The sequence below is a fragment of the Watersipora subatra genome, chromosome 2, assembly GCF_963576615.1.
Source record: "Watersipora subatra chromosome 2, tzWatSuba1.1, whole genome shotgun sequence".
Classification (NCBI taxonomy): Eukaryota; Metazoa; Bryozoa; class Gymnolaemata; order Cheilostomatida; family Watersiporidae; genus Watersipora; species Watersipora subatra.
Window position 1 is genome coordinate 70,670,189 of NC_088709.1, and position 13,137 is coordinate 70,683,325.

Below are 13,137 nucleotides of genomic sequence, written 5' to 3' on the forward strand. Positions count from 1 at the left end.
GCGGCCGGCCATACCTGAGGGTATGGAGTCGGGGAGCGAAGGCACTGGTCCTCCCGCTGAGGACCAGTATCAGCAGGCGCTGGTTTCGGGCCTTCCTGGCCTGAAACCAGCGCCTGCTGATGCTGGTCATTCAGGAGTAGGTGCACAGGCACCTGCTTCGATGTAGTTAGATGCTGGTGTTTTGGCCAGTATTCTCAATCAAGCTCGGGGGCCGATTTTGGATCGACCGAGCCGGCAGTTGCCGCGGTTCACCGGCGATGGGCCAGTGGAGGTGTCTGCATGGATCGCTGACTATGAGTGACTCTGTGCTCTGGAAAGAGTTGCGCCGGTGGAACTCCTCCCATATATGCTGCAAGGTGGGGCTGCCCGGCTATATAGCCGTATGATGGTGGGAGAGGCCTCCAGCTGGGAGGTCGTTAAGGCTGCACTGGTAGCCGAGTATGCCATGCCTCAACAGGAAGCATGGCGACAGTTTGTCAACTGCCAGTTTGGTGCTGGCAATACAGTTGACGTTTATTTGGATTGTTTGGAGCAATTTGGGAAGAGACTGGGGATGTTCTCTGATGATCTTGGCTTTCGAGTCAAGTTTTACGAGGGGCTCCCATCTTCCGTTTACGAGTGGGCCATTGCGCATGAACACGCATACTCGGCTGATTTTGGGTCCGTGCTGGCCCGCGTGCGAGATCGCTTGGTTTCGCGGAGAGCTGCGTAAGCTCGCTCACATAGAGACTCGACAAGAAGTCTCGCTGCTGTTTCTAAGCAGCAGAAAAGCAGTTCCAGCTGTTTTCGGTGTGGTGGAAATCACCATGTAAAAGCCTGTCAACAGAACAGACTCGGGCGTAAGAGCGCCGCAGGAAAGAAGTCAGAGGCTTCTGCCAACAGAGATTGCTTTAGGTGTGGCAGCACTGAGCACCTCGTCGCTAGCTGTCCTAGACAGCGAGCCCGCGATGACTTAGCTGTCGGGTCTGCCAGTGGTGGATCGGGTTTTCACGAGGAGGGCGCAGACAGGGCGGCACGTCCTCTTCAATGGAAACAGAGTAGCACGCATTGGTACATGCGTGCGGTCAGACAGTTTGGTACTGTGTGGGGCAACTGGTAGGGCTATGTGCAGTAGTCGAATGCCAGTTGTTCGGGCTGTTCTTAACGGCCGTTGTTTCATGTTTCTTGTAGACACAAGAAGCGAGCGGACATTGGTGAGTCCGCGGGTGGTGGTGGGGCTTCCTATTAGGCCAGGCCAGCCTTTGTTAACGGCCGATAGCAAAGTTTCTCACATGAGAGGCCGATGTCGAGTCATTAATGGTTTGCATGGACACTGCTTTTGTGTCACCGCGCCAGTAATAAGTGAGTCAAGGAATCTCGGGGTCGACTGCCTTCTTGGCGGTGATGTCATCGATCATATGGGTGGTGTCACTGTTGGGAGAGGTGTAGATTCGAAATACAGTGTCCTGTGGGGGAACCCTCATCGTGAAGGATGCTGCGGAGTTTCTCGAAAAGAGCCCGCGTTTAGTGCAGCCAGCAAGGCTGGGGATGACTCTGGGCCATCAAGGTGGGGCAGTATGAGCCTTCTGCTGGTTGAGGACTCAGATTTTATCGCCGAGTTTGCCAAAGGTCACTGGACTGTTAGTTGGCGGTGGTCTGGAGAGCTGCCTAACGGGCTTCAGACCAGGATATCTGAGTATAAATGTACTCAGGCACCTCAGGTGCCGGAGCGCTGTTGCGCTGAACTAAAGAGCTGGATCTCGAAAGGCTGGCTGAAGCGGTGGCACGGGCCTGTAGAAGGCATCATTCCACTGCTGGCAGTGGTTCAACCGACAAAAGACAAAGTGCGCCCAGTCATGGATTATCGTGAGCTGAATGCATTTGTCGAGTGAGTGTCATACTGGTGATGACGTGGTGGCGGCGTGCGCTGATAAGATTAGGAAATGGCGGCAGCTGCAGGGCGAGCTGAAGGTGCTAGACCTTAAGTCCGCATACCTGCAGATCCACATTTCCAAGGACCTGTGGAAGTACCAGGTTGTGAGGTACAAGGGTGTGCACTATGCCTTAATTCGACTGGGTTTTGGCTTGTCATGTGCACCAAGGATCATGACCTCAATCCTTAAAAAAGTTCTGTCATTGGACGAACGTGTTCATCGTGGTACTGATCACTATATTGATGACATTGTGGTTCAGGAGTCCGTACTGAGTGCTCAAGGATTGAGAGACCACTTGGCTAGGTATGGGCTCGAGACAAAGGAGCCTGAGGCTTTAGATGGAGGCCGGTTGCTTGGTGTTGCTTTGCAGAAAGATTCCAGCGGGCATCTGCAGATGTCAAAGGGAACAGCTCTTTCTGAGTACAATTTTGAGCTGTCACCGCTCACGAAAAGAGAGCTGTTTTCGATATGTGACCGGCTGGTTGGCCACTACCCTGTGGCAGGGTGGCTGCGCCCGCAGTGCAGTTTTTTAAAACGGCTGGGTTGCAGTGGAGCTTGGGACTCTCCTGTCGGGAAGACAGTCAGCAGTCTGGCTAGCGAGCTCTTGGCAAAAGCCCGCCGCGAGGAGCCAGTCAAAGGAGTTTGGAGGGTGAACCCTCGTGGTTCTGCTACAGTGTGAACTGATGCAAGCTCTCTTGGCATGGATGTGGCCTTGGAGGTTGATGGCAACATTGTGGAGGATGCCTCATGGCTCCGAAAGAAGTCTGACCATCAGCACATCAATGTTGCCGAGTTGGAGGCGGTTGGTCGGGGGATCAATTTGGCAATTGCGTGGGGGTTCAAAACTTTCACGTTGGCCATTGATTCACTTACAGTTGTTAACTGGTTGACCAGCACTATTGATGGATGAAACTGCGTCCGAACAAAGGGTGTTGCGATGACGCTTGTGAAGCGTCGTTTGGGGGTGATCCGTGACACTATAGCCGAGTATGGACTTGCAGTGTCTGTTCGCTTTGTTCCTTCTGTAGAGAATAAAGCTGATTGGATGACCAGGGTACCAAGGCGTTGGCTAGAGTACCGAGAGGCTGACTGTGAAGCAGCTGAGGTGTCAACTGCGATTGTCAGCAGCGAAAGTCCTGAAGATGCCATTTGGGCAGCACATTTGCCGCACCATTTGGGGGTTGACAGGACGCTTTACCTTGCACGACAAATTCATAAAGATCTGTCACGGAAACAGGTAAAGACCACCTTGGCTGGGTGCGAGGCATGCCAGCGCATTGACCCTGCATTGCAGGGTAAGAGTATTGTGGCCGTTGGAGATTTGGCCAAAGAAGAGAACTGGTGCCGAGTTGCTATTGATGTGACTCATTATGGTGACAGTCCTTTTCTGTCAATGGTTGACAGTCGCGGCCCGTTGCGGTCTGCCATCTGGCGTAGGCTGCAAACTGAGTCTGAAGCCCAGATAGTGACTCAGCTGTGTAGCACCATGGTTGAGCGCGGGCCGTGTAATGAGTTGTTGCTGGACAACTCAGCGGCGTTCAGGTCAGCAGCTGTTCATCAGTTTGCAGACAGGTGGAGAATTTCTCTTCGTTTTCGAGCCGCCTACGCCCCTGGTAGTAATGAAATAGTTGAAAGAAATCATCGAACAATCAAGAGGATTGGCGAAAGGGGAGGGATCACTCCAGAGGAGGCGACTTTTTGGTATAATGTAACGCCTCGGAAGGAAACGGAGGAGACCTCTGTTCCTTCGAATGTGCTATTTCGATACCAATGGCGAGTGCCCTTTGATATCAACTGTAAGACATCTGAGGAAGATGTCGAGAGCTGTTTTAGTGTGGGTGATGAAGTGTGGGTGAAACCATACCCCCCATCTTGCACAAAACAGTGGACGCTAGGTCAGGTTATCAGCGTCATCTCTAAGCAAACAGTGTGTGTGGATGGCATGCCTAGGCATGTAAGGGATGTCAGGCGACGGCTCTATGGTAATGACACAGGTACTGACCATGTCAGCCATGAACTTGTCAGTGACATTCGACCTAGATCATTGGGTCTAGGTGGCAACCACTTTCCGGAGGTGGATGTCGTCAATATGCCGCCGGTGGAGCTGGTTATTGATCCTGTACTGCCTGTTGGGCCTCTAAGTGAGGCCGATGAAGAAGCGGCAGAAAATCGGGGAGGTGACAGAGTGCAGCTGCCAGCTAAGGAAGTCGAACCCGAGGCTAATGTAGACAGGCCAACGGTCAAAGCGGCCAGACTGCCTGAGCAGCCTGAACCGCCTAGACGGTCGCAGCGTTTGCGACGGCGTCCTGCATATTTGGAAGACTATGAGTGCTAGTCACTCGAGACCAATGCATCTTTCTTGTGAGCTTTGTAAGAAGCTGGGGGAGATGTGGGATATTATGTAAATATCTGAGGCTTTTTAGTCATTAGCCGGTAATGCAAGGGCTGGCTATCTTGGGAAGCCAGGGCTATGGAAAAGCTGGCTTTTCACGAAAAGCGCCAGCTTAAAGCAGGAAAAGCTGGGGACTAACAGCTTTCGCTATATAAGCAGGCGTTAAACAGATGCTTGGCAGAAGGCTCAGTGGAAAGCAAGTGAGCTGATCATCTGTATTGCCGTGCTTCTACTGACAAGCAATTTGCGCTGTGGAGATCGGACTTGAGAGTCCATTGGGTAGCAGTGAGGCTGCTGATTTGGTTGCCTACGGGTTGGCAGATTTGTACCGCCGTGAGATCGGTGACAGCATTCTGCTGTGGGCGTGTATCGCCGTGGTGGTGAAGGCTGGTGGCAAAGGGGAGGTTGGTGTGTCATCGGAGCAGCTTGGTGCTGCGCAGCAATATCCTCGTTATATTGCTAACAGATTCTATATAAAGATTTGTCATCAACAGCACACAAATATTGTCAGTAGATTCTATATACAGATTTAAATAAAATTCAAAAGTTGCTGTGAAGTTTGAAAAAACTAATAAATCAGTAAACCTATTAACACATCTATTATCAATTCTGCCAGTTTTAGTAAAATACTGCGGATCTGAATTTTGCGACAATTAGCAAGTCCAGCGATGCCTGAACTTTCTTTTAAATTCTATCAGTTAGGTTTTACGTAGGCAAATAAGAGGCTGGTTCCAGGAATCAGTTGAAGTTTTGAAACCAACATTTTTACTGACCTGGTGGAAGGCACAGAGCATATACGTGTGAAGCTTGAACGAACGCGGTGTAAAAATGCGTAAGCGTATTTTTTGGCTGAATTCGTCAAAACCTAAATAGTGCAAAACCTATAACAGTGCAAAACTTATATAAAGCAAAACCTAAATAGTGCAAAACCTATATTTTGGACATTCGTAGAAAAATTGTGCATAACATTTAACTGACTACTGTTATTTTAACTAAACATCGTTGCTAACTCTTTTAACACCGTTTATTCACAGATGCATGATAATCGACTTCTTCATAGTTTGTATCTGCAAGTATCGCTCATTCAAATCTTGAAGTTAACATGATTATTATATTTGTTTACCCTTAGTAAGCAAAAGTCAAGCATTTGTTTAAAAAACTTGTTTTTGAGTAATGGGTAGATTTGTTTTGAGCACTGGGGAGATCCGTTTTGAACAACAGGTAGATTTGTTTTGAACAATGGGTAGATTTGTTTTGAGCAATGGGTAGATTTGTTTTGAGCAATGGATAGATTTGTTTTGAGCAATGGGTAGATTTGTTTTGAGAAATGGGTAGATTTGTTTTGAGAAATGGGTAGATCTGTTTTCAGCAATGGGTAGATTTGTTTTGAGCAACGAGTAGATTTGTTTTGAGCAATGGATAGATTTGTTTTGAGCAATGGGTAGATTTGTTTTGAGCAATGGATGGATTTGTTTTGAGCAATGGGTAGATTTATTCTGAGCAATGGGTAGATTTGTTTTGAGCAATGGGTAGCATTGTTTTGAGCAATGGGTAGATTTGTTTTGAGCAACGGGTAGATTTGTTTTGAGCAATGGGTAGATTTGTTTTGAGCAATGGATAGATTTGTTTTGAGCAATGGGTAGATTTGTTTTGAGCGATGGGTAGATTTGTTTTGAACAGTGGGTAGATTTGTTCTGAGCAATGGGTAGATTTGTTTTGAGCAATGGATAGATTTGTTTTGAGCAATGGGTAGATTTATTCTGAGCAATGGGTAGATTTGTTTTGAGCAATGGGTAGCATTGTTTTGAGCAATGGGTAGATTTGTTTTGAGCAACGGGTAGATTTGTTTTGAGCAATGGATAGATTTGTTTTGAGAAATGGGTAGATTTGTTTTGAGCAATGGGTAGAATTGTTTTGAGCAATGGGTAGATTTGTTTTGAGCGATGGGTAGATTTGTTTTGAGCAATGGGTAGATTTGTTTTGAACAGTGGGTAGATTTGTTTTCAGCAATGGGTAGATTTGTTTTGAGCAATGGATAGATTTGTTTTGAGCGATGGGTAGATTTGTTTTGAGCGATGGGTAGATTTGTTTTGAGCAATGGGTAGATTTGTTTTGAACAGTGGGTAGATTTGTTTTCAGCAATGGGTAGATTTGTTTTGAGCAATGGATAGATTTGTTTTGAGCGATGGGTAGATTTGTTTTGAACAGTGGGTAGATTTGTTTTGAGCAATGGGTAGATTTGTTTTGAGCAATGGATAGATTTTTTTTGAGAAATGGGTAGATTTGTTTTGAGCAATGGGTAGATTTGTTTTGAGCAACGGGTAGATTCGTTTTGAGCAATGGGTAGATTTGTTTTGAGAAATGGGTAGATTTGTTTTGAGCACTGGGGAGATCCATTTTGAACAATGGGTAGATTTGTTTTGAGCAATGAGTAAATTTGTTTTGAGCAACGGGTAGATTTGCTTTGAGCAATGGGTAGATTTGTTTTGAGCAATGGGTAGATTTGCTTTGAGCAATGGGTAGATTTGTTTTGAGCAATGGATAGATTTGTAAAAGCTAGTGCTATTAGTTTTAGACATCACTTATCAAAACTTTGCTAATTGTTTTTTAACTTAGAAAACATAATATTTATATTATGATTGCCAAACAAGCTATAATTTTTTTTCAATTTGTTATTCAATTAATGGAAAAGCTTTTTTTCTTTATCTTTCATTATTTTCTTTTTTCTTTTAAATTTAAGCTTAATTAGCTTTGCACCAGCTTTAAAAATATTGCAAGCTATAATAACAACATTCTTGGTAATTATTTTTTATAAAACAATGTCTCATAGAATTCAAAACTTTGTAAAAGTTTTTGTTTGACTCTCAAAGGAAGTTTTGTATTGGTGTCATTCTAAGGTATGCAAAAATATTTCTTTATTAAATACCATAAAGTTGCTAGAAGCAAGTATTGATTCTGTAGTCCTTATCAATGTATTGATTACTCGGGCTGAAAGCTGATGTTCATGATCTGGTCAGGTAAGTTATGCTAGCATAGGTAAGTACAAAGTAATAGGTAATCAGAGAGTAGATTTAGAAATAATAACATAAAGACTTCTAGATTACTTTGTTGATAACAAAACCTGATTCACCTTATTTTAATATATAAATCCTAATTTAAATTAAGTGTTGGATCTTGTTTATATTTTTATATTCAGATTTTTATTCTGCTGCAGGTTTGCAGCTAGCTACTAATCCGAGTTATATGCTTTTAGTTGCATATCTCAATTTTTCAAATTTTCTTGATATTAATGAACAAAGTTTTGCCACAACAATCCTTTTGTTGTGGCAAAACATTCTGGCACTATTTCAGTTTGAAGCCTTTCAAAAATAATATTTAGCAGCAATTTCTGTTTGCATTTTACAACATCCAAGCATAGCTATGATTACTGAAAAGATGCAAATGATTTTTTTGATATATAGATTTTTATTTATCGTTATCATTGGTGACAACACGTTCTGTCAATGTTTATGTTGAAGGCTGATCTGTTTGACCAGTGTTACAGCTCTTTAAATTTTGCCATGGTATCTGCTTTTAAATTCTAAATGCATTTGTTTATAACCTTTTTGGGGATAATAGTGTTTGTATGGGAAAGGATTTTTGCTGCCGTTCATATTGATATCAGGCACAAGGTGGTAAGTCAATAATAAACAGATAATTTTACTAAATAATCCAAGTTTGCTTTAGTGTAATCTAATTTATCTTTAACACCAATCATTATAATAAAATGTCAAAAGCTATTGAACAGACAAAATTTTACTATAGTATTTTTAACTAATTTATAGGCAAACTGGCTGTGACGTAATAATGCAAATTGAATTGTTGAATAATTCTCCAAAACACAAATTGGTACAAAAACAGCACAAAAAATATTAAAATATTCGCAAGTATGTATGCCCATACCTTTGCAGTATATAGTTGTTGCCGGTTGAGCATGCCAAACTATGTTATAACTATTTGATGAGTTCATGGCTATAGCCTCTCATCAACTTTTGACATGTTTTCTAGAGTGATTACGGATATCTATTTTGGCAGTTCATTTTATGAAACTTATGTTAGATTTATTGAAGTTAGCATATTATAGGCTAAACAGTGGTTCGCAAAGACCTTGTAACATTATAACCACTATCTACGTACATTTTGTATGGAAGCAACTCCTTGAAGATTGAGTCTGGTGTCTGCTTAGATTAGCCCCAGCAGAAGCTGTGTGTATTTTAACAAAATGTTGTTGAACAAACAATGGCTCCGTGATCTTGGCTTGACATGTCTTAGTCCAGTGGCAATGGAACCTCGATGACTGGAAACATATTCAGTTACAGAGAGCAATTTAAAGTTGAGAGGCAAAAAATTAATATTATAAGTTAATATTTACATATTAAGTTATAATATTCAGTAAGTCATGATTGGTCTGTTGAAGAGAAGAAATACAAAAGATAAATATCGCTTGTTCACTTTTTTCTTATGATTATAGTTCTACCCTGATTAGATGCTTCAGTAAGCTTCTCTACCAAGTACCAAACTAGTTAACCTTCAGAGAAGATGGTAGACCAGAATATATTGTTTCCCACTGACAAACAGAGACCAACCAGCAAGGCAAATAAAAAGGAAATTCGCAAGTTTCTTGAGGTAAGAGTTATGTGTATTCTGTGTCGATCTTATAGTAGTAAGTATTGATTTTCTTTCTTCTGTTTTTCTTTTAATTTTAACTACATTGCTTGCTGCTTTTACATGTAATTCAATTAATTTTAATTGAAAAATGTTTTATCAGGGTTTTCATGTAGTGTTAGTGGATATGAGTTCATTCACATTCATCATGCGGTGTTCTTAGAGGCTACTTTTCTACTTTGAATGGGTCTTGCCACTCGTTCATAGAAATATAAAACAAGTGCATTTTTGACTGATCAAGTTTTATCGATTTTAATCTTAAAACATCCTGACAGTCAGATTACCTCGCACATCAAAAACAGTCGCAAATGATAGAATAGTACTGATACTTTTTGATAAAATTTAGTAATATTTAGTGGAAGTTGATCTTAAGGTGCTGAAAGCTAACTGGAGTTCTCATTAATAAATGTAGGGCTAATTTCCTATGACTCACATCAACATAATAAATTTAAAGCAGTTAAAGAATTTAGGAATAAATAGGAATGGCACCCTTCTACTACTTGATAGCTTGACTTGTTAAAACTCAGTTCTCTCATCATATCTGCATGGCAAATAATTGATTAGAGTCTTCATGTAATGGGTGTTACGCTATAATGATAACTTACTGACCTAGTACAGACACTGCACACAATGGACTGGGATACAGAGGGTTAACAGCACCAAAAAGGGATGAGGGAGCTTAGCCAACCTTTTCATCATAGACTGAAATTTTACGCTGGAATTGGCCAAATCTATTTTGTTATGATTAAATAATCATCTGAGACGGTTCCTTAGTCTCACTGGTTCTATCACTCAAGTTTTACCCAGAGATTTCCTAAAACACTCTACCCTTCCTTTATCCTTAGAAATCATCTAAGTCTAACTTCAGATACTTCCTCCGTATGATCTTAGGTGCTCCTCAGCTCATCTTGGGTGGTCTACAGCATTCTTCCATGGCAATATTGACAGGGGCTTCATCTTCCATTCTACTAGCATACCATAGGATTGAAGATGAAGAAGCACCTGTCAATATTATCATGACAGAATATTATAGACCGCTCAAGATAAGCAGAGGAACACCAAGTTCTCATGGAGGAAGACTCTGCAGTCAGACATAATGTCGATAAGAATTGAAGATGATCTTTGAAGTTCATCATTGATAGCTTATCACTTATAATTAATATAGCACACTTTTTAATTTACTAAGCGATGCATTAACTCACTAAGTTATGACACTCAAGTCATTGTTCATGTCTCTTTCACACGGCCATTATTGTTTTACTATAAAGAGAAATTTAGCACTCAATGAGGAACTAACTTTGTCGTGCTACATTTGACACCCAGTAGCAGGTTATTTCTTTACCTCAATGGTTATGTAAATAGTTCCTAGCGTTTTGACTAGAGTTGCTTAGCCATATCAAATTGCCAATACAAATCCTACCCTGTCTTACTTTTGTGTACCTAAGGCTAGTTCACACTACTAATATATTGCAAGATGTTGGCATCGGCCCATAATGCATTGGTGATCATGTTGTGACAATATTGTGCACACTACTACAATGTCATTCACGTTTGCATCCTCAAATAGTTTATAGCATAGTGTTGGCATTACAATATGTGGTCCCTGAATCGATAAAATGTTAGTCCCGCAGCAGCTACATGTATCAGGATGGGAAATATAGATTAACAAATCTGTGAAAGCCAATCCCCATTGCGGAAGTCATGCACATTCCAAAGACTGCCATGGATGCTCGGTGAGATGTGGGCAAGTTTTTGACAGTTGCTATGGTTCCCAAGATACATTATTATGGTGCACATGTCAATAAACAATCTTTGAGATGACGACTCTGGCATACAGCAATATAGTATGAATCAGCCTTCATGCAGTGCTAGGATTTGATATGAATTGATTTACACAACATTTTTGTAGAGTTTATCATGAAATATGGGTATTTTTCCACAATTTGCAATTGTTTTTGATGTTTGAGGTGATCTGACTGCCAGAATGCTTCCAATTAAAATTGACCAATCTTGATTGTAGTTAAAATGCTCAGAAGAATATGCAAAAATGTACAGAATAAGAGAGCGGCGATCGTTGCTATAGTTGATATAAGCTGTTGCATTTAAATCGCAATGTTACGCGTCTCTATTCTAGTTGGTCTCTTTGCAACTATAGACATCATACTTGTCCTTAATTGCCCATACTACATCTGGTGTGATGTGGTGTAGAGTAGAGTAATTTAGAGTAGGCTGGCTTTATTGGCTTCTTCTGTATGTTTTTCTGTATGTTGTTCTGTATGTTTTGACTTGTATATACAGCCGATACAAAATAAAAATGTACGCAGTTTATTCAATATACATAATGTTTAAATGATGATTCTGTGACTTTTCCACTCTTTTTCTTTTTATAGATTATTCTAACTGCTCTTGATTTGATTTATTTAACAACAAGCATGACAAGTTGTAAAATAATTGATGTCTTTGTCTAAAATGCTCCACTAAACCCTGATTTGAGAAGGAAGTATACCATGCTTAGAAATGCCTTAAGCACAAAATTGAAGAATGCAAAGTTTAGCTATTTTTCACAAGCTTTTGATCAATGCTGTAATTCTAAGCAGATTTGGAATGTTATAAACAACAAGCTTTTAAATAAACCAAGCTGTGCAAAACGTAAGCTACCAACAAAATTGATTAGCTTTCAAAAACCTTCATGTACAGCTTCAATTGATTATGATATAGCTAATGAATTTAACTTATATTTCAGTAGCATTGGAAAGCGCTTGGCTTCTAAATTTAATAGCATTGCTACGCAGCCTGAAAGCAGTCCTGAAGCTTAGTTTTCCAATTTAAACATAGAGATAAAAATGAAGTTCTAAAACAGATATCAAATATGAATTCAAATAAATCTTCTGGACTCGATCAAATTTCTGCTAAATTTACCAAGGCTATATCTTATGCTATAGCCAAGCCGTTATCTAAAATAATCAACTTTTCATTTGATTCTGGGAAAGTTCATGCACAATTAAAAACTGCGAAAGTTATTCCATTACATAAGAAAGGATCTTGTGACAAATGCGCTAATTATCGTCCCATCTCTATCTTACCTATTTTTAGTAAGATAATGGAAAAACTTGTAAATCAGCAAATTCTTGATTTCTTAGAATCCAACAACCTTGTCAATCAAAATCAATTAGGCTTTAGGCGGGGAAGAGGCACTTCGGATGCACTTTTATCTTTTACTGATCAAATTCTAGAGTCTTTTAATAAAAGAGAATGTGTAATTAGTATTTTCATAGATTTTAGTAAGGCATTTGACACCATTGATCATAATATACTACTTAACAAGTTGAATAATTATAATTTTAATCCATTGACTATCAATTGGATCCATAGTTATCTGTCGAATAGAACTCAGGTTACACAAATAAATGATTCATATTCTAATTCCTGCAACATAACATGCGGTGTGCCTCAGGGTTCTGTGTTAGGGCCAACTCTGTTTTTACTATATATAAATGATCTGTGTCAATCTCTGCAGTATCTAACTCCAATTTTATATGCTGAGGACACAAATTTGTTTTTTTCTTATTCTGACTTGAATGAATCTTACACAAAAATTAATTCTGATCTTCAAAGACTGAGCCACTGGTGTCAAGTAAATAAACTAACAATTAATTGCGAAAAAACAGTTTACATTGTTTTTAAAAACCACCAGAACAGTTTTAAATTTGAACACTAATTAACTTTAAATGATAAAAATATAGTTGAAGTTGATGAAATTAAGTTTTTAACCATTAAAATTGATAAGAATTTGAGATGGTCCTCACACACACGCAATTTACTGATTGACTTAAGACCTATTTCAGGACTGTTTTTTCGATTAAGCACTACTGTTCCAAGAAAGATTCTGATAATGCTTTACTACTCTTTTATTCACTCTAAATTATGCTACTCGATAGAATTGCAGGGAAATGCTTCTTGGGTTCACCTTGACAAATTAATTAAGTTTCAAAAGAAAATATTACGTATTATATATAAAAAGCCTTTTGGTTACCCAAATTTTGATTTATTTCACGACTCTAAGATTTTGACTGCTGATAGAATGTATCATTACAAATCACTTATTAGAGCACACAAACTGTATCATTC

The 13,137-nt window shown here is 40.2% G+C and overlaps 1 protein-coding gene across 1 annotated transcript; it reads left to right on the top strand.

Annotated features, from left to right (window-relative positions):
* The first annotated feature begins 385 nt into the window (after positions 1-385).
* On the top strand, positions 386-2,592 carry LOC137388507 (uncharacterized). Its single transcript, XM_068074994.1, has 4 exons — positions 386-676; positions 827-1,037; positions 1,171-1,867; positions 1,920-2,592. The coding sequence occupies exons 1-4, from the start codon at positions 386-388 to the stop codon at positions 2,590-2,592; spliced, it is 1,872 nt and encodes a 623-aa protein (XP_067931095.1).
* Positions 2,593-13,137: the final 10,545 nt, after the last annotated feature.